The sequence below is a fragment of the Tachyglossus aculeatus genome, chromosome X1 (assembly GCF_015852505.1).
Source record: "Tachyglossus aculeatus isolate mTacAcu1 chromosome X1, mTacAcu1.pri, whole genome shotgun sequence".
NCBI classification, from domain to species: domain Eukaryota; kingdom Metazoa; phylum Chordata; class Mammalia; order Monotremata; family Tachyglossidae; genus Tachyglossus; species Tachyglossus aculeatus.
The window spans coordinates 118,519,531-118,541,663 of record NC_052101.1 but is presented as its reverse complement, the minus strand read 5'-3'; the positions used below and the strand labels follow the sequence as shown (position 1 = coordinate 118,541,663).

General features: G+C 45.3%; 1 protein-coding gene across 11 annotated transcripts in view; it reads left to right on the top strand.

Annotated features, from left to right (window-relative positions):
- Nucleotides 1-22,133, top strand: part of EPS15L1 (epidermal growth factor receptor pathway substrate 15 like 1) — a 153,649-nt gene that overhangs the window by 52,202 nt on the left and 79,314 nt on the right. For 10 of the 11 annotated variants that reach the window (XM_038740024.1, XM_038740023.1, XM_038740018.1 and 7 more), the window contains 6 exons: nucleotides 502-658; nucleotides 2,441-2,526; nucleotides 15,123-15,195; nucleotides 15,643-15,804; nucleotides 17,962-18,159; nucleotides 21,323-21,484. In XM_038740024.1, coding sequence (XP_038595952.1) covers nucleotides 502-658; nucleotides 2,441-2,526; nucleotides 15,123-15,195; nucleotides 15,643-15,804; nucleotides 17,962-18,159; nucleotides 21,323-21,484 — 838 coding nt within the window. The remainder of the gene's footprint in view (nucleotides 1-501; nucleotides 659-2,440; nucleotides 2,527-15,122; nucleotides 15,196-15,642; nucleotides 15,805-17,961; nucleotides 18,160-21,322; nucleotides 21,485-22,133) is intronic. The other variant, XM_038740016.1, reaches the window with a different exon arrangement.

The window sequence follows — 22,133 nt, the reverse complement described above, 5'->3', positions numbered from 1 at the left end:
TCATGGGGAACCCAAATTCCAACCCCACATAGAGTGGAAAGGTTATTCCGTTTTATTCAGAAATACCCAAATGTATGGTAAAGAGCCAAACCCTGTGGATTTTTTTTTAAACAAACCCGATGTCACTTGAATTGGAATGACATGCTTGGCTTTATGTACATATGTGTAATTTATTTTACTGTCTGTCTACTCCTCTAGACTGTAAGCCCCTTATGGGCAGGAATATGACTACCAACTCTGTTACATTGAATTCTCCCAAGCTCTTAGTACAGTGCTCTCCGCACGGTAAGCGCTCAGTAAGCACGGTTGATTGATGGATTGATTGTTAGCTCTAGCCTTAGGCAGCCCAGTAATAATTTGGGCTGGGCGATTAGAAAAGGTGGCTGATTTTATTCATTTTATGATCCACGTACGTCATTGCAGGAGTTGGAAAATGTTTGGTATCTCTTTGTAAGGCTAAACGAACGGACCACGTAATAAATGTCACCACATTTCCGACAGGGCCCTGGCAGATACGCGGCAGATGGGGAAGTTAAGCAAGGACCAGTTTGCGCTGGCTATGTATTTTATTCAGCAGAAGGTCAGTAAAGGAATCGATCCTCCCCAAGTTTTGTCACCGGACATGATCCCACCCGCAGAGAGGAGTGTTCCTATTCAGGTGAGTAGTGATTGATTCCCAACTGTAGGTTATTTTGAAGTACTCTCTCTCTATGTATATACCTGTATAAATATGTCTATATTATTTTTAATTTCTTGCCATCATCCACAGGGTGGCACTAACAAACCATTTGAAATGTTTCCTCCCCTTGCTGAGAAATATGAGTTTCTTTCCTAATGGCCCTCCCTGGAGCCCCAAGTCCATCAATCAATCAATCGTATTTATTGAGCGCTTACTGTGTGCAGAGCACTGTACTAAGCGCTTGGGAAGTACACGTTGGCAACATATAGAGACAGTCCCTACCCAACAGTGGGCTCACAGTCTAGAAGGGGGAGACAGAGAACAAAACCAAACACATTAACAAAATAAAATACATAGAATAGATATGTACAAGTAAAATAATTGAGATAAGCTGCCCCGTCAGCCCTTCCACCCCACCCCTAGTTACTCACCCCCCACCCCGACTTCTACCACAGCAAGTATGTTGAACTATTATTACTTCCTTCTATCTGTGATTTAATAATAATTTTGGTATTCGTTAAGCACTGAACTAAGCGCTGGGGTGGATAAGAGCAAATCGGGTTAGACACAGTCCCTTGTCCCACGTGGGGCTCACAGTCGCCACCCCCATTTGACGGATGAGGTAACTGAGGCCCAGAGAAGTGAAGTGACTTGCCCAGGTGCTTATTTCAGTGTTTACAATCCAAGAGGGGAGTCCGGTCACGGACTTTATTGAGAAAATTGAAAAACTCTGGTGTGAGCAGAGAAGCAGCGTGGCTCAGTGGAAAGAGCACGGACTTTGGAGTCAGAGGTCATCAATACACCTGATTAATGAGCCAGCCCAGAAAGCAGTGAGAAGCAGCCTGGCTTAGCGGCAAGAGCCCGGGCTTGGGAGTCAGAGGACGTGGGTTCTCCTCCCGGCTCCGCCACTCGCCTGCTGGGTGACCTTGGGCAAGCCACTTCACTTCTCTGTGCCTCAGATACCTCCAAATGGGGATTAAGACTGTGAGCCCCACATGGGACAGCCTGATTACCTTGTATCTACCCCAGCGCTTAGATTGCTTCGCCTTTGATTCTGCTTAATATAGCGCATTGCATTCAGTGGGTGCTTAATAAACGTTATTATTCGGAAGCAGCTTGTCCTAGTGGAAAGTGCACAGGCCTGGGTTCTAGTCCCTGCTCTGTGACACAGCTGCTGTGTGACCTTGGGCAAATCACATCACTTCTCTGTGCCTCAGTTATCTCATCTGACAAATGGGGATTCAGACTGTGAGCCCCATGTGGGACATATCTATTCTATTTATTTTATTTTGTTAGTATGTTTGGTTTTGTTCTCTGTCTCCCTCTTTTAGACTGTGAGCCCACTGTTGGGTAGGGACTGTCTCTATATGTTGCCAATTTGTACTTCCCAAGCGCTTAGTACAGTGCTCTGCACATAGTAAGCGCTCAATAAATACGATTGATGATGATGATGATGATGACATGAACCGTGTCCAACTGATTTGCTTGTATCCACCCCAGTGCGTAGTACCGTGCCTGGCACAGAGTAAATGCTTAACAAATGCCACAATTATTATTATTATCATTATTATGACTACTACTCCAGAAGTTAATGTTTGAGTTTCACTTCCCTAACATGTTTACTTATGACCTGGAAGTTTACGGAATTGTCTGGGGAACAGTTGGGCAAATCATGATGGAAGGCCACTGTTGCTTTGAGAAGAGCAAAATTTTCTCGTGAATTTTTTCACTTGTATAATAATGCTTTGCTTTTTTTTATAGGATAGTTCAACTTCTGTTGCATCAGGGGAATTTACAGGGGTGAAAGAACTTGATGATATCAGTCAAGAGATTGCTCAATTGCAGAGGTATGTCATGAAGTGTTCTATTTCAAGCATGATGAATTTTCTCCACTGAAAATGCCTTTAGTACCCAGTCAGCGCTCAATAAATATGATTGACCGACTGACTTGAAAAGTTGCACAAGCTCTGATTATGCGAACCTTTCTGTTTGTGTTATTAGTTGATCAAGTGCTTACTAAGAACTGTGCTAAGGATAATCAGATCATTCATTCAGTCGTATTTATTGAGTACTTACTGTGTGCAGAGCACTGTACTAAGTGCTTGGAAAGTACAATTTGGCAACAGAGACAATCCCTACCCAACAACGGGCTATAGTCCCCATTCTACCTAGGACTCAGAGTCTGAGAGGTAGAAATCATTTTTGAAAATCACTTAAAAAAATCTTAGGGTAAAGAAGTGACCGTACAAATGTTCTTACCGCCTGATTAAAAAAAAGTTGCACCCTTGCTTTGAACAGTCTGACATCACTTAATCTTGCTCAGCTTTTATGACATATGTTTGTCACTATGCTGTATGAGAAAAGGGTCAAATTTAATATAAAAATAGTAATAATAATTGCAGTATGTAAGTGCTTACTTTGTGCCAGCCACTGTTCTAAGTGCTGGAGTACATACAAGATAATCAGATTGGACATAGTCCCTGTCCAACGTAGAGCTCACCACCTTAATCCCCATTTTACAGATGAGGAAACTGAGACACAGAGGAAGTGAAATGACTTACCCAAGGTCACACAGCAGACAAGTGGCAGAGCTGGGTTTCGAACCCAGGTCAATCAATCAATCAATCGTAATTATTGAGCATTTATTGTGTGCAGAGCACTGTACTAAGGGCTTGGGAAGTACAAGTTGGCAACATATAGAGACGGTCCCTACCCAACAGTGGGCTCACAGTCTAGAAGGGGGAGACAGAGAACAAAACAAAACATATTAACAAAATAAAATAAATAGAATAGATATGTACAAGTAAAATAAATAGCGCTTGGGAAGTACAAGTTGGCAACATATAGAGACGGTCCCTACCTAACAGTGGGCTCACAGTCTAGAAGGGGGAGACAGAGAACAAAACAAAACATATTAACAAAATAAGTAGAACAGATATGTACAAGTAAAATAAATAAATAAATAGATAATAAATACATACAAACATATATACATATATACAGGTGCTGTGGGGAAGGGAAGGAGGTAAGGCGGGGGGGATGAGGAGGGGGAGAGGAAGGAGGGGGCTCAGTCTGGGAAGGCCTCCTAGAGGAGGTGAGCTCTCAGTAGGGACTTGTAGGGAGGAAGAGAGCTAGATTGGCGGATGTGGGGAGGGAGGGCATTCCAGGCCAGGGGGAGGACGTGGGCCGGGGGTCGACGGCGGGACAGGTAAGAACGAGGCACAGTGAGGAGGTTAGCGGCAGAGGAGCGGAGGGTGCGGGCTGGGCTGTAGAAGGAAAGAAGGGAGGTGAGGTAGGAGGGGGCGAGGTGATGGAGAGCCTTGAAGCCAAGGGTGTGGAGTTTCTGCCTGATGCGTAGGTTGATTGGTAGCCACTGGAGATTTTTGAGGAGGGGAGTAACATGCCCAGAGTGTTTCTGGACAAAGACAATCCGGGCAGCGGCGTGAGGTATGGATTGAAGTGGGGAGAGACAAGAGGATGGGAGATTGGAGAGGAGGCTGATAAAGTAGTCCAGACGGGATAGGATGAGAGCTTGAACGAGCAGGGTAGCGGTTTGGATGGAGAGGAAAGGGTGGATCTTGGCAATGTTGTGGAGCTGGGACCGGCAGGTTTTGGTGACGGCTTGGATGTGAGGGGTGAACGAGAGAGCTGAGTCGAGGATGACACCAAGGTTGCGGGCTTGTGAGATGGGAAGGATGGTAGTGCCGTCAACAGTAATGGGAAAGTCAGGGAGAGGGCAGGGTTTGGGAGGGAAGACAAGGAGTTCAGTCTTGGACATGTTGAGTTTTAGGTGGCGGGCAGACATCCAGATGGAGATGTCCTGAAGGCAGGAGGAGATGCGAGCCTGGAGGGAGGGGGAGAGAGCAGGGGCAGAGATGTAGATTTGGGTGTCATCAGCGTAGAGATGATAGTTGAAGCCGTGGGAGCGAATGAGGTCACCAAGGGAGTGAGTGTAGATCGAGAACAGAAGGGGACCAAGAACTGAACCTTGAGGAACCCCCACAGTAAGGGGATGGGAGGGGGAGGAGGAGCCTGCAAAAGAGACTGAGAATGAACGACCGGAGAGATAAGAGAACCAGTAGAGGACGGAGTCTGTGAAGCCAAGGTTGGATAGCGTGTTGAGGAGAAGGGGATGGTCCACAGTGTCGAAGGCAGCTGAGAGGTCGAGGAGGATTAGGATAGAGTATGAACCGTTGGATTTGGCAAGCAGGAGGTCATTGGTGACCTTTGAGAGGGCAGTTTCCGTGGAATGTAGGGGACGGAAGCCAGACTGGAGGGGGTCGAGGAGAGAGTTGGTATTGAGGAATTCGAGGCAGCACATGTAGACGACTCGTTCAAGAAGTTTGGAAAGGAATGGTAGGAGGGAGATGGGGCGATAACTAGAAGGTGAGGTGGGGTCAAGAGAGGGTTTTTTTTAGGATGGGAGAGACATGGGCATGTTTGAAGGCAGAGGGGAAGGAACCGGTGGAGGGTGAGCGGTTGAAGATGGAAGTTAAGGAGGGGAGAAAGGACGGAGCGAGAGAGTTCATGAGATGAGAGGGAATGGGGTCAGAAGCACAGGTGGCCGGAGTAGCAGTTGAGAGGAGGGAGGAGAGCTCCTCTGAGGATACTGCTGGGAAGGATGGGAGAATAGCAGAGAGTGTTGAGAGCCGGGGGGTTGGAGAAGTGGGAGGAGTGACTTTGGGGACATCAGACCTGATGGATTTAATTTTATTAATGAAGTAGGAGGCCAGATCGTTGGGGGTGAGGGAAGGAGGAGGGGGAGGAACCAGGGACCTGGAAGGGAGTTGAATGTACGGAAGAGCTGACGGGGATGATGGGCATGGGTGTCAATAAGGGAGGAGAAATAGTTTTGTCTGGCAGAGGAGAGGGCTGAGTTAAGGCAGGAAAGGATAAACTTGAAGTGAACGAGGTTGGCATGGTGTTTAGACTTTCGCCAGCAGCATTCGGCAGCTCGAGCATAAGAGCGAAGGAGGCGGACAGTGGCAGTGATCCAGGGCTGTGGGTTAGTGGTACGAGAGCGGCGAAGGGAAAGGGGAGCGAGTGAGTCTAGCTGAGTAGAAAGGGTAGAGTTGAGAGCAGTAATCTGATCATCAAGACTGGGTAGAGAGGAGAGGGCGGCGAGGTGGGGTGTGAGACGCTCGGAGAGATGGATGGGGTCAAGAGAGCAGAGATCTCTGTGAGGGAGTAATATGGATTTACAGGGGAAAGGAGTGTGAGTGAGGTCCTTCTGACCCCAGACCCAGTGCTGTGTCCACTAGGTGAAGTTGCTTATCTGTGTCAATCTATTATCCTTGAGATGTGCATTTCTTTGCTCTTAAAGGTACATATCCTCCTCACAGTGTCCTCCCTTCCGACTTGTAGCTAAGCAGTTTTATCAACCGTTCCTGAAGGTCTCGCAAAGATTTTATTTACCAATAAGTGAATACAAACTTTACTTCCTGGTAGAGTTTCCCTGTTGGTAAAGTGAATTTTTTTTTATAGTCCAAAGTAGTACTAAGCTAAGTACTAACCCCAGCCTTCCAAGTTGAGTTGTCATGACTGAAAAGGTACTCAAAATGTCACCCATTTTGGAAAGAAACCCAAGCGGCTTATCAGGAGACCAGCTTCTTATTCCTGGATGTCTCTCCTTATTGCATAATCTTAGGCAAGTCTTCACCCCATCACAGTTAACACTATCATCCCCCTCTTGTTGTTGTTTTTTTTTAAGTGATATTTGTTAAGTGCTTACTGTGTGCCGGGCACTGTGCTAAACCCTGAGAGCGCCCCGTCTCTCAGACTGATAATTCTGGCTTTATCCTTTAAGACTCTTTCTCTTTCAACCTCCATATTCATCAGTTTCCGAATCCTGTCAGTTCTTCCTTCGCAGCATCTCCAGGATCCACCCTTTCCTCTCCGTCCAAACTGCCACCACCCTGACCTAAGCACTTGTCATCTTCCGTCTCCACTATTGCATCAGCCTTCTCACAAACTTCCCTGATTACTGTTTCGCCCCTCTGTGGTCCACACTTGACTGTTCCCCAGATCATTTTTTTTAAATGACCTTCTGCACGCTTCTCCCCACTTCTCAAAAACCTCCAGCGGTTGCCCATTCCTCTCCACATCAAGCAAAACTCTTGACCTTTGGCTTGAAGGCACTTAATCGGCTCTCTCCCCCTTCTCATCCACTCATCTCCCACCACACCCCAGCTTGTGTGCTTCGTTCCTCCAAACTACTCACTGAATCTCATTCTCAGCTCTTCTGCCTACTGACCTTTTTTCTCATGCCCTCTCATTCATTCTATCATCCAGTCATATTTATTGAGCACTTTTGCAGAGCTCTCCTGCAGAGCTCTCCTCCCTCTTCTTACCCAACAGTCCACAGTTCTCCTCATCTTCAAAGTCCTTCTGAGATCACATCTCCTCCCGGAGGCCTTCCCTAAATAATTTCTAATCTCCCCATTTTATAACCCTTATACTACCTCTTCATCATTCCTGTGACACTCACTCACCACCCCCCGTAGCATTTACATACATGCCTAAGTTATTTTATTGTCTCTCAGTCAGTCCATCAGTGGTATTTATTGAGTGTGTACTGTGTGCAGAGCACTGTACTAAATGTTTGGGTGAGTATAGTACAACAGACTTGTTCCCTATGAATAAGGATCTTACAGTATTAGAGTCTACCTCCTGTGCTAGATTGCCAGTATCTTGAGGGCAGGGATAATGTCTACGAATTCTGTTGTACTTTTCCAAGCATGTCGCAGGGACTCAATATATATTTTTGATTTATTAAGTTCCCTCTCTCTACCTCTTAGGGATTGATTTATTCAATTCCTTCGTCATCATCAGTGGTATTTATTTAGCACTTACTGTGTGGAGCACTGTACTAAGTGATTCAGTGAGTATACCTCCTTCCTCAAATCCAGCAGTTACTCTCCCCTGCTTTAAAGCCTTATTGAAGGCGCATCTCCAAGAACCCTTCCCAGACTAAGCTTCCCTTTCCTCTTCTCCCACTCCCTTCTGTGTTGCCCTGATTTGCTCCCTTTGTTCTTCTCCCCTCCCAGCCCCACAGCACTTATCTGTAATTTACTCATTTATATTCATGTCTGTCTCTCCCACCTCTAGACTCTAAGCTCATTGTGGGCAGGGAATGTCCATTTATTGTTGTATTGTACTTTCCCAAGCGTTTAGTAGAGTGCTCTGCCCACAGTAAGCACTCAATAAATACGATTGAATGAATGAATATTAAAGAGTAGGTAAACATGTTCTCTGCCCACAGCAAGCTTTCAGTCTAGAGGAGGAGACGGCAGACATTAATATAAGTAAATACTGTATAATATATAATTTATAGTTATGTACATAAATGCTGAGGGGGTGAGAGTGAGGCTAATGTCAAATGCCCAAAGGTCACAGATCCAAGTGGAATTCCTCCTCCCTACCCCTTTAGGGATGTTACGAGGGAGATGAGGTAAATGTTAATATTTGGCTTTACTTTGAATTTAAGTACAGGCCTACCCCAGCATGTGTCTGTAATACGTCCCTCGAAAATCTGTCTATTTCATGTATGGCCATATCGTGGGGGTATACTTGCCCTTAGGTTTACACGCAGTTAGGTTCCATTTCAGAAATAGCGCCAGTGTGACAACTAAGCACTTAGTACAGTGCTCTACACACAGTAAGCGCTCAGTAAATACGACTGAATGAACTAAGCTCTGCTGGTAAATAAAAATGTCCTGTAGATCACTCCCAGATGCCCCCTTCTACCCATTTCCCCCAGTTTTCTTCCATTGCACGTAGTGGGGTTTTTTTGTTTTTTTGTTTGGGAAACCAGGGCTCCACCTTCTCAGAAGCTGCTCCCTGGTGTTACTCTGGCCACCATAGCTGCGTCTGAATCCCTGGGTTCCCCTCCCCACCCAACAAAAAACCAAACAAAAAACTGGGCCCTGGGTACAGCTAGCTGACATCACCTCTCCCCCTCAACAAGAGGTAGTTGTGAATACCTCCAGGCTGTAGTCATAACTGGGTCTCCATGGTGATGGAACTGCCCTACTGCTGAGGAGAAGAGAAGGTTGAGTAGGTCTCAGAGCAGTGAGGAGAGCCCAGCTGCATCAAGCTTGCTGGGGAGAAGGGTTTGCAGCTCCTGAAAAAAGCAGGTAATGGAGCTTCTGGTCACACCAAGGCCCAGAAACAACCGCAGAGGAGCCCAAGGAGGACCGGGGGGAGCAGCTGCTGAGAGCCTTGGGGGGGATTCCAGGGCAGAGGTGATCAGAACTGAGAGTGGCCAGAAGGGAGGTAACCAGCTTCCCACCTTGTGAGGCAAGAAGATGTTGCCCGACTAGTCAATGGGGTGCTGGCTGGGACTCAGTAATATTCTGTCATTCTCTCCCCACCCACAAGCAGGGCACCAGGAGCTTAAATGGGGAATGTCTGGGAAGAGACTAGAAAGGGAGCGGGGACAAGTTCGGGATTTGACTGAGAAGCAGCGTGGCTTAGTGGCAAGGCCCGGGTTTGGGATGGAAGTCAGAAGACGTGGCTTCTAATCCCGGCTCCACCACTTGTCTGCTGTGTGACCTTGGACGAGCCGCTTAACTTCCCTGTCCCTCAGTTACCTCATCTGGAAGATGGAGATTGACTGTGAGCCCCACATGGGACAACCTGATTACCTTGTATTTACCCCAGTGCTTGGCACATAATTAGCACTTAACAAATACCATACTACTACTACTACTAATAATAATAATTTGAACAGGGAAACAGTGGGAACAGACCAAAGCAGGGTCAGAGGGGGTGAGGAGGGACATTGATTTTTATCAGCAGTGATCGGAAGTAACTCCAGGGGTGAGGCGTACGGATTCTGGGGTGCGTGAGCAACCTGGGGTTATGCCTGTAGATCTCACTAATTTTAAGGCAAGACGACCCCATAAATTGAAAGAGCTTTCATTGCCTTTGGTGCAGTTCATTTGGTGTATTTTAGCAAATTGTAGAAACTTGCCTAGAAATATTGTTATTAGAAAGCCAGTCATAACTATATGATATAGTTATATAACTATATGATATATAATGTGAAGGAAATGGCTATGGATTTCTGGTCAGTCTTTACTATATGCATAATCAATCAATCAATCAATTGTATTTATTGAGCGCTTACTGTGTGCAGAGCACTGTACTAAGTGCTTGGGAAGTACAAGTTGGCAACATATAGAGACGGTCCCTACCCAACAGTGGGCTCACAGTCTAGAAGGGGGAGACAGAGAACAAAACAAAACATATTAACAAAATAAAATAAATAGAATAGATATGTACAAGTAAAATAAATAAATAAATAGAGTAATAAATACGTACAAACATATATACATATATACAGGTGCTGTGGGGAAGGGAAGGAGGTAAGGTGGGGGGGATGGAGAGGGGCAGAGATGTAGATTTGGGTGTCATCAGCGTAGAGATGATAGTTGAAGCCGTGGGAGCGAATGAGGTCACCAGGGGAGTGAGTGTAGATCGAGAACAGAAGGAGACCAAGAACCGATCCTTGAGGAACCCCCACAGTAAGGGGATGGGAGGGGGAGGAGGAGCCTGCAAAACATATTTTTGCTGTAAGAATGCTACAAAAATCATTTTTTAAAAAAACCTAACCCTAAGAAAAGGAGAGAATAGGCTTCAGAAGCCCTACTCCTGAACTAGGTATTCAGAGATTCTGCATTTTAATCCTGGCTCTGCTACTTGGGCTGACTTCCCTGTATCTCCCCCAGCGCTGAGAACAGTGCTTGTCACATAGTAAGCGCTTAACAAATGCCATTATTATTATTATTATTCCCTTCCTGGGTGGGCATGCAGAAATGTTTAACTGGGAGGAGGTGACAGGTTGGAGGGAGAACCTCTGGGTGGGACCTTCAGAAGATATTTGCTTTCAAGAAGAAAATACTGCAGGTGGTAGCATGCATTCAAAGCTACTTTCCCCCTATTTTGTGTTGTCTTTTTGGGTGTGTGCCCCCCACCGACTAAATTGGTCTCATTTTTAGTGACTTGTTTAAGACAGTCAACATGGATACCACTGCCCCCCTCTCTGTGTCTCTCTCTGTATTTCACGTTTAGAAATGCTGTTAGGCCGTGATTATTGCGTCCATGAATGTGAGTGTCCTTTTAATCACTTCCACACTGTGTGCATGAAAATATAGTGGGGTACATTTTCTAGGAACTTGAAGTTGCTCAAGCACAAATAGTGACTCTTGTTGCTTGTCAAGAAGACACAGGAGTAGGATTGCCTGCATCCAGGAGGTCTTTAATTTAGGGTTAATGGGGGTGTAGAAAAGTTGACTCCTGGTAGACAGTGGGGCAGGACAAATGCAGGGGCCCAAAGGGCTTAAGCACTTGGGAGTCAGAAGGACCTAGGTTCTGATCCTGCCTCCACTACGTGTCTGCTGTGTGACCTTGGGCAAGCCAGTTACCTCATCTGTAAAATGGGGATTAAGACTGTGAGCTCTATGTGGGACAGGAATTATGTCCAAACTGATTACCCTGTATCTTCCCCAGTGCTTAGCACATAGCGCCTAACAAATACCATTAGTATGTGTTGCCAAATTGTACTTTCCAAGTGCTTAGTACAGTGCTCTGCACACAGTAAGTGCTCAATAAATGCGATGGAATGAATTACCCAGGTTTACAGGGGCCTCCTCAGACCCCCAAAATTGAGTCCTCCCTTACATAAAGTCACCTTGACTCACTCCCTTTGGTCTCCCCCCCACAGCACTTGTGTATATATGTATATATTTATGATTCTGTTCATTTATATTGATGCCTGTTTACTTGTTTTGATGTCTGTCTTCCACCCTCTAGATTGTAAGCCCGGTGTGGGCAGGGATTGTCTCTCTCTATTGCTGAATTGTACTTTCCAAGCACATAGTACAGTGCTGTGCACACAGTAAGCGCTCAATAAATACGATTGACTGAATGAATGAAATACAGAGTCATAGCTAGGGGCATTAGGAAGATGGTGTTCCTTTTAAAATGCCTGGCTGCCGCTCTGTCTGGCTCTTAAAGGTGACAGTGCCTTTTAAATCACCGGGAATAGGGTAGGCTCTGTGTCCCCACCAACTCCCTTAAAATCCCCTTTGCAGCAGCAGCACCATGAAATAAGAATTTTATTAGGTGTTTGGGTGGGAGAGGTCATTAAGCTGATAGTGAATCCAAAGATGAATATTGTACATGAAGTGAGTGACTAGAAAGGGGAAAAGTGTTTTGGGTGATTTAGTGTAGAGGCAGGCCTGAGTGCTTTACTTGCTGGGGTTCAGCCCCACTGTAGGGTGTCACTATAGAGGGGAAGAAAGGGACTCCTTCCTCACCACAGAGCGGTTCTGGGCCCCATTCTATTCTCCAACTACACCCATTCTCTCACAGAAGTCCTATTTATATTTATTGATGCCTGTGTAGTTATTTTGTTTTATTTTGTTGTCTATCTCCCCCCTTCTAGAGAAGCTCAGTGGAAAGAGCCCGGGCTTGGGTGTCAGAGGTCACAGGTTCTAATCCCAGCCCCTCCACTTGTCAGCTGTGTGACTTTGGGCAAGTCACTTAACTTCTCTGTGCCTCAGTTACCTCTTCTGTAAAATGGGGATTAAGACTGTGAGCCCCATGTGGGACAACCTGATTACCTTGTATCTCCGCCCCCACCCCCCAGTGCTTAGAACAATAGTAAGCACTTAGCAAATGCCATTATTATTATTATTATTAGACTGTGAGCCTGTTGTTGGGTAGGGATTATCTCTGTTGCCGAATTGTACTTTCCAAGCGTACAGTGCTTTGCACACAGTAAGCACTCAAGAAATACGATTGAATGAAAGAATGAATGAATGAATTTGCTCCCAAGGTTTCAACTGCCATCTCTAGGGGGATGATTCCCTAATTGGCATCTCCAGCCCTGACCTCTCTCTTTCTCTGCAGTCTCTCATTTCCTCCTGTCTTCAGGACATCTCTTCTTGGATGTCCTGCCATCACCACAAGCATAACTTGTCCAAAACAGAACTCCTCATCTTCCCACCCAAACTCTGTCCTCCCCTTCCCTTTCCCATCTCTGTACACAGCACTACAGTCTCACAAACCCCAGTCTTGGCATGTTCTTCGACTTAATCTCTCTTATTCTGTCCACATATTCAGTCTGTCACCAACTCCTGTCAATTATCCCATCTTAACATCATGAAAATCCATCCTTTCCTCTACTTCCAAGCTGCTACTATCCTGATCCAAGCGTCATCATCATCAGTGTATTTATTGAGCGCTTACTATGTGCAGAGGACTGTACTAACCACTTGGGAGAGTGCAGTACAGCAGAGATGGCAAACATATTCCCTGCCCACAGTGAGCTTACAGTCGAGGGGGAGACAGATATTAATATAAATAAATTACAATATATAATGTAAAGATATATATATAAGGGCTGTGGGGTGAAGATCAAATGCCCAAAGGTCACAGATCCAAATGCATCCAAACACTTATCATATTCCCCCCTTGACTACTTCATCAGCCTCTTTGCTAACCTCCCTGCCTCCACTCCAGCCCAGAGCATTTTTTATTAAAAAAACAGTTCAGCCCATGTCCCCCCACTCTTCAAAAACCTCCAGTGACTGCCCATCCTCCTCTGGGTCAAGCAGAAACTCCTTACCATTGGCTTTAAAACATTCATTTGGCTTGCTCCCTTCTATCTTACCTCAGTGATTTCCTAGAAGCAGCGTGGCTCAGTGGAAAGAGCACGGGCTTTGGAGTTTGAGGTCATGGGTTCAAATCCCGGCTCTGCCAGTTGCCAGCTGTGTGACTTCGGGCAAGTCACTTCACTTCTCTGGGCCTCAGTTACCTCCTCTGTAAAATGGGGATGAAGGCTGTGAGCCCCCCGTGGGACAACCTGATCACCTTGTAACCTCCCCAGCGCTTAGAACAGTGTTTTGCACACAGTAAGCGCTTAATAAATGCTATCATTATTATTATTATTATTACTATAACCCAGCCTGCTTACTTTGCTCCTCAGTCTCAACCATCTTGCCACCATTCGTTTGCCCACGTCCTCCCTCTGGCCTGGATCCCCCTCCCCCTTCACATTAAGCGGACCACCACTTTCCCCACCGTCAAAGCCTTATTAGAATTCCATCTCCTCCAAGAGGCCTGACTGAGTACTCAGTTTCCCTACTCCCTCTCCCTTCTGTGTCACCCTTGGCACTTGACTCTGGCCCCTTTAAGCCCTTGATAGTCACCCCACCCTCAGCCCTACAGCAGCTACGTACACATCTGTAATTTATTTATATTGTGTGTCTCCCCCTGTAGACTCTAAGCTCCTGGTGGGCAGGGACCATGTCCCCCAACTCGGTTGTATTGCACTCTCCCAAACTCTTAGTATGGTGCTCTGCACACCGTAAGCACTCGATACTATTGATTGTTTGAGACGGAGGAGGGAGATGAGGTCTGACAGGAACGGTCACTTAATCAAGATGGGGACCTTCTGACTGGTGATGCTTGCCCTCTCCCTCCCTTCACCACCGTCCTCCCTTCCTGTCCCAGACAGAAGACGTCCTGGCCTCTACCACCACTGCTACCCATAGGTGATGATGATGATGATGGCGTTTATTAAGCGCTCTGTGCAAAGCACAGTTCTAAGCGCTGGGGAGGTTACAAGGTGATCAGGTTGTCTCACGGGGCCATCACAGTCTTAATCCCCATTTTACAGATGAGGGAACTGAGGCACAGAGAAGTTAAGTGACTTGCCCAAAGTCACACAGCTGACAATTGGCGGAGCCGGGATTTGAACCCATGGCCTCTGACTCCAAAGCCCGGGCTCTTTCCACTGAGCCATGCTGCTTCTCATAAATGTCCTTCATCTAGGGTTACGTGAGGAAGAGCACGGGCCTCGAAATCAGAACATCTTGGGTTCTAATCCCGGCTCCGCCACATGTCTGCTGTGTGACCTTGGGCAAGTCACTTCACTTCTCTGGGCCTCAGCTACCTCATCTGTAAAATGGGGATTAGGAGTGTGAGCTCTTTGTGGAACAGGCAGTGTGTCCAACCTGACTGACTAACTTGTATCTACTCCAGTGCTTAGAGCAGTGCTTGGCACATAGTAAGCACTTAACAAGTACCATAATTTATTATTATCATTATTATTGTGAACCACCACCCTCCTCCCCCCCAAAAAAAGAAAGTACAGCCTAGTGCCCTAACTTGAGGTAATGCGACCCTGTGGTAACAAGCATGCCAATTTTAGAAATTTAGTGATACTTCTGGGTTTCCCGAACTCATCGTACTTAGTTAACACAGGACTTTACCTTTTTCTCCCGACAAATTCACATTTTACTTGATTTAGAAATATTGCTTATTCTTTAAGTGTGTAGAAATATATGACATTCAGATATTCAGGAAATGCCCAGTTGAATGATTTTTTATCAGGACTGGTATTTTATATATGTACATTTATTTTTTCTTTCAGAGAAAAATACTCATTGGAACAAGACATCAGAGAAAAGGAGGACGCAATTAGGCAAAAAACTAATGAAGTTCAGGTAAGAATTTCAGACCTCACCATTAAGCCTTTAGGGATTATAAACTATGATTAATTTTATTTAAACGTACTTCTGTCTCTTCCTCTTTTAATGTTTAGACTTTCCTCTTTGAAACCATAGCTACTTTTTTTTATCTTGGAAAACAAATTTTTTGTGATGAAAAATTTGATTTCCATTTACTTCTGTTATTTCAGAATCAGGAGTTTTGATGTGCCTTCATGCATTTGATGTTGTGTTAGGTGCTGTATATGATTAATCAATGAAGAGTATTTATTAAGTACCCAGTGTGTGCAGAGCGCTTGGGACGGCACTTCATAGTATATTTGAATTTGTGTTCACTTCCTAAATGTGGAGAGCTACTGCTGTGAGTGATATTGAATACTCAGCAGTGACTTGATATCATGTCAATTTTTGTACTGCAAATCAAATTTTTGCCAATTTTTTCAGGAACTGCAAAACGATCTAGATAGAGAAACCAGTAATCTACAAGAATTAGAAACACAAAAACAAGATGCTCAAGATCGCCTAGATGAAATGGATCAACAAAAGGCCAAACTCAAAGATATGTTGAGTGATGTAAGACAGAAATGCCAGGAAGAAACTCAAATGGTGAGGGGTCCTTGAAATATTGTGCCTGTTCTTGTCCTGTCATAGAAGTATTATACAATGATAGTGATTAATAATAATTATGGTACTTAAGTGTTTACTCTGTGCAAGCACTGTTCTAAAGCACTGGAGTAGATACAAGTTAATCAGGTTGGACACAGTTCCTGTCCCACAAGGGTCTCACAGTCTTAATCCCCATTTTACAGATGAGATAGCTGAGGCTTAGAGAAGTGATTTGTGATTTGTCCAAGGTCACAGAGCAGACATGTGGCAGAGTCCGGATTGGAACTCAGGTCCTTCTGACTCCCAGGCCCTAAGCGACTATCTGCTAAGCTACGCTGCTTCTCTCTCTCTTTCTTTCTCTCTTTCTCTCTTTCTTTCTTTCTCTCTTTCCTTCCTTCCTTCCTTCCTTCCTTCCTTCCTTCCTTCCTTCCTTCCTTCCTTCCTTCCTTCCTTCCTTCCTTCCTTCTCTCTCTTGCCTTTCTTTCTTTTTCTTTCTTTCTCTCTTTCCTTCTTTCTCTCTGTCTTTCCTTTCTTTCTCTTTCCTTTCTTTCTTTCTTTCCTTCTTTCTCTCTCCTTTCTTTTTCTCTTTTTCTCTTTCTTTCTTTCTTTCTTTCCTTCCTTCCTTCCTTCCTTCCTTCCTTCCTTCCTTCCTTCCTTCCTTCCTTCCTTCCTTCCTTCTTTCCTTCCTTCCTTCTCTCTCTCTTTCCTTTCTTTCTTTTTCTTTCTTTCTCTCTTTCCTTCTTTCTTTCTCTCTTTCCTTCTTTCTCTCTCTCTTTCCTTTCTTTCTTTCCTTCTTTCTTTCTCTTTCCTTTCTTTCTTTCCCTCTCCTTTCTTTTTCTTTCTTTCTTTCTTTCTTTCTTTCTTTCTTTCTTTCTTTCTTTCTTTCTTTCTTTCTTTCTTCCTTCCTTCCTTCCTTCCTTCCTTCCTTCCTTCCTTCCTTCCTTCCTTCCTTCCTTCCTTCCTTCCTTCCTTCCTTCCTTCCTTCCTTCCTTCCTTCCTTCCTTCCTCTCTCTCTTTCTTTCTTTCTCACTTTCTCTTTCGCTCTCTTTCATATTTACTGAGCACTTACTATGTAAGAGCACTGTACTAAGTGCTTGGGAGAGTACAGTGCAACAATAAACAAATACATTCCCTGCCCACAACAAGTTTACAGTCTAGAGGAGGGGGAGACAGACATCAATGCAAATAAAGAAGTGACAGATATGTACATAAGTGCTGTGGGGCTGGGAGGGGGAAGAGCAAAGGGAGCAAGTCCTGGCGAAGCAGAAGGGAGTGGGAGGTGAGAAAAAGGGGGGCCTAGTCTGGGAAGGCTTCTTGGAGGAGATGTGCTTTCAATGAGGCTTGGAAGGTGGGGAGAGTAATTGTCTGTCAGATTTAAGGAGGGAGGGCGTTCCAGGTCAGAGGTGGGATGTGGCAGCTGGGCTTTGGAGTGTATGTTTCTCTAAATTTGTAAAGTCCATTTTTATCCTCTGAAGCCCTGTGAGTTGTCAGTGTCTCCATTTAACTTTTATTTTGGGCTAAGCCCTGCTGTTGGCCCAACAGCAAGAGCATTACTCTGGGAAAGGGAAGGCCTGGTTTCTAGTCCTGGCTCTGCCCGCAGGGGCTAGGTCATCAGAGGCGAGGCTTTCTGACCGAAGAACCATCCAAAGGCGTTCCACGAGGTCAGTCTCCCCAGCAGGAATTCCCCAACATAGCTGGCTACCAGGGGTGAGCGAAGGCCACCGCTTGCCGAACGACTGGGGCTCTAGCCAGGGATCAGCACTTTGCTGCAGTTGCCCTGCCTGCAAAATGGCTGCTGCCTGGAAAACACCTCAACAGGTCCTTGACGGCATTCTGCGTCTCTGCTCACCTCCTCGCTCATTGCATTCCGTGCTCCCTGGGGAACGTGACCGGCAGGGACAAAAAAGTGCAAGTGGCTGAGGCTTCACCGGATTTCCTGCTGATGGGATTCTCCATTGCTCTCGAGTAGCTAATTCATTCCTGCTAAAGGACACGTGCGTGGGAAAGAACTGGCCTCTGTAAGAGCCAGGCCTTAAGTTTTCATGATCGATTGTAGCATTCCTTAATTTGTCGTCATTCTACCCGAGTGCTAGCAGTTCTTCATTTGAAGTGCATCTCTTCCCGAACTTAGAACTCTGTTGAATTGTTGTTTTTCAGATATCATCACTGAAAGCAAGGATTCAGTCTCAAGAGTCAGATTTAAAATCACAGGAAGATGATCTTAATAGAGCTAAAATTGAATTGAACCGTCTTCAGCAAGAAGAAACACAGTTAGAGCAGAGTATCCAAGCCGGAAAAGTGCAGCTTGAGACCATAATTAAATCTTTGAAATCGACCCAAGAAGAAATTATTCAGGTATTTTAGAGTAATTTATTCTTTGTTATCAATCAGTCAATCGTATTTATTCATCATCATCATCAATCGTATTTATTGAGTGCTTACTGTGTGCAGAGCACTGTACTAAGCGCTTGGGAAGTACAAGTTGGCAACATATAGAGACAGTCCCTACCTAACAGTGGGCTCACAGTCTAAAAGGGGGAGACAGAGAACAAAACATATTAACAAAATAAAATAAATAGAATAGATATGTACAAGTAAAATAAAAAAATAAATAATAAATATGTACAAACATATATACATATATACAGGTGCTGTTGGGAAGGGAAGGAGGTAAGACGGTGGGGATGGAGAGGGGGAGGAGGGGGAGAGGAAGGAGGGGGCTCAGTCTGGGAAGGCTTCCTGGAGGAGGTGAGCTCTCAGTAGGGCCTTGAAGGGAGGAAGAGAGCTAGCTTGGCGGATGTGGGGAGGGAGGGCATTCCAGGCCAGGAGGATGACGTGGGGCGGGGGTCGACGGCGGGACAGGCGAGAACGAGGCACGGTGAGGAGATTAGCGGCAGAGGAGCGGAGGGTGCGGGCTGGGCTGTAGAAGGAGAGAAGGGAGGTGAGGTAGGAGAGAAGGGAGGTGAGGTAGGAGAGAAGGGAGGTGAGGTAGGAGGGGGCGAGGTGATGGAGAGCCTTGAAGCCCAGGGTGAGGAGTTTCTGCCTGATGCACAGATTGATTGGTAGCCACTGGAGATTTTTGAGGAGGGGAGTAACATGCCCAGAGTGTTTCCGGACAAAGACAATCCGGGCAGCGGCGTGAAGTATGGATTGAAGTGGGGAGAGACATGAGGATGGGAGATCAGAGAGGAGGCTGATGCAGTAGTCCAGACGGAATAGGATGAGAGCTTGAACGAGCCGGGTAGCGGTTTGGATGGAGAGGAAAGGGCGGATCTTGGCAATGTTGCAGAGCTGAGACCAGCAGGTTTTGGTGACGGCTTGGATGTGAGGGGTGAATGAGAGAGCGGAGTTGAGGATGACACCAAGGTTGCGGGCTTGTGAGACGGGAAGGATGGTAGTGCCGTCAACAGTGATGGGAAAGTCAGGGAGAGGGCAGGGTTTGGGAGGGAAGACAAGGAGTTCAGTCTTGGACATGTTGAGTTTTAGGTGGCGGGCGGACATCCAGATGGAGATGTCCTGAAGGCAGGAGGAGATGCGAGCCTGGAGGGAGGGGGAGAGAGCAGGGGCAGAGATGTAGATCTGGGTGTCATCAGTGTAGAGATGATAGTTGAAGCCGTGGGAGCAAATGAGGTCACCAAGGGAGTGTTGTTATGTCTGTGTGCAGCTTGTAACTTAAACCAAAAATAAATCAGGTAGTAGAAGTAATCGTCAACCCTTGTGACAATGGTATGACTGAGACAATCAGATCCTAAATGTTTTTGCCCACGAATCTGTTTTCTTCATTCTCACCCACCATTTGTAGTTAGTATGTTTGGTTTTGTTTTCTGTCTCCCCCTTTTAGACTGTGAGCCCACTGTTGGGTAGGGACTGTCTCTATATGTTGCCAACTTGTACTTCCCAAACGCTTAGTACAGTGCTCTGCACACAGTAAGCGCTCAATAAATGCAATTGATTGATTGATTGATTGTAGTTTCTCCACTTTTAAGCCCCTCCTGTGTGACCTCAGGAACGGGAACCAACAATTCCCCATGTCTAGTTCCAGCTTTGACAACTAACTCCCTTCTTAGGGTTCAGATAAGTTTCCTAGCTCTCTTCCGCTTCAGTTTCCCCATCGTTAAAATAGAATTAGCTCCTGAGAACTACTTTGCTTCTCAGAGGCATTAAGCGAATGAGTGATTGTTTGGAAAGGACTTTTGAAATTTAGAAATGTGTTTGTGCAGCAGGGGTGACATTTTTCTGGCTATACGGCTCCTCTCAGTTTGGGTCCATCCCCACCATTTTTTCCTCTGGTGGCTTGGTAGTAGCCTCTAAAATGGAGAGGGAGGTGCCTAGTTCAACCAGGAGCGGGGGAAGCAAGATGGCTCTGTGACTCTCCACTCTACCTCCAAAGAGCACATTACACGCTTGAAAAGCCCAACCCCCAGGGGCAGGAGAAGTTGGCAGTTGAGCGCTTTTAAGGGTACATGAAGCTCTTTTCGAATTGTCTTTGACAACTGAATGAACCTCTCTGCATTTGTCCATTTAAGGACCACAACAATGCTGGTAGGCACAGCTTTTTTTTTTCTCAAGTGGTTGGCAGGGTCCGTGCTGGTCGCCTCCTATATTGCACTTAACTGGGCTCATGACGATTTTTATGATATACATTTCCCTTCTTCACTTAACCTTTCAAGTTGCTAAAGTCTCGGTGAGATTCCTGAAACAAATATTCCTGAATAGTCAAAGAGGGTGCCATTTGTATAAATCTGATCTGTCAGAAAAGTAGTAAGCTCAGTTATACAAACATTGATTCTCAATTCTCCATGGTAATGGAGGAATGAAACAGGGCTAGTTGGCAGGGAGAGGTAGCCCCCATGGGGCTCTGGGAATCAGAAGGAATTCCACCACTTGTCTGGTTGGGCATTTTACTTCACCTCTCTGGACCTGTTACCTCATCTGTAAAACGGGGTTTGAAACTGTGAGCCCTGTGTGGGACAGGGACTATATCCAACCTGATTTGCTTGTATGTACCCCAGCACTTAGTACAGTGCCTGGCACATAGTGCTTAAAAACAAGACCTATCTGGGTAATGAAGTCTGGAGTGGACTGCGGGAGCCACAGCAAGGGAGAAGATGAGAGAACTTAGTCCATGAGAGCTTAAAATTCTGTCCTGGTTAATCCACAAAGTGGATAATATAGTTCAATCAATCAATCTTATTTACTGAGCACTTACTGTGTGCAGAGCACTGTACTAAGCATTTGAGAGAGTTCAGTATAACAGAGTTTGTAGACACTTTCCCTGCCCACAGTGAGTTTACAATCCAGCAGGAAGACAGACATTAATATTAATGAATAAATTACGGATATAATAAATTATGGATATGGTTGCAGATAAATGAGAATTTATTTGTGTCTAAAGTATCTCATTTTAGTTTTTCCCAGCTGTGTTGAGAGGGGGAAAAAAATTCACTAGTTTTTTAGAACCCTGTTTCTAACTCTTTCTGTTTTGGTTATTTTTTCTCTCTCATGCATGTGTGTGTAGGCCAGAAGTAAGCTTTCTCACCTTCAAGAAAGTCAACAGGAAGTCAATAGAAGTCTTGAACGTTATAATGAAGTACTGAACGGGATTCATAGTGACAACATGATGAACTTAGATATAAATGAAGGAGTCATACAGAAAGAAAAAGTCAGTTTTGGAGCTATGGTAAAGGTTGACTAAAAGTAATAGTCGGATTTACATTTTGCAGTGTTAAAGGCAAAAACGCGTAGTGGATATGTTAATTGTTCTTGAATGTGAATTGTAAAACAAAGTACTTTTGTTGATACTGTGGCTTTCAGAGGCCCTGCAAATCATGGTATTCATTTCCCGACTCGATATTGAGAATGCTGAAAATATCACTGTCAGACACCAAGGGGTTAAGTATTGAGTAGATTAGGTTTTATTCTTTTTATTGGAACTGCTTTTAAGGGGGTCTGTCTTAATTCGCTAGCCAAGTATTTGAAAAGTCCATCATGGATTCAGGGTCCTTCAATTAGGGTGCTAGTTTAGCGCATCCAACACCAGTTGGATGAATATATACCTCCCTTGCTTCTGCTGAAGACCATAGTGCTGCTCTGCATTCTGGAAAAGCTGCTTCCTTCAGGGATAGCATCTTGAAGATTTAAAAAACCAAACCAAAAAAGCCTCCCCCCACAAAAAAAAAAACCCAAAACCAAACCAATCCAAACACACAAGAATGAAGATTGAGGAACAAATTGATCAATCCTTGAATCTCTCCAGTGCAAACCCGACTGCATATCGAACAGAACGAATTAAGTGTGGCACAGTGGCACCTCCCATTCCGAAGAACAAA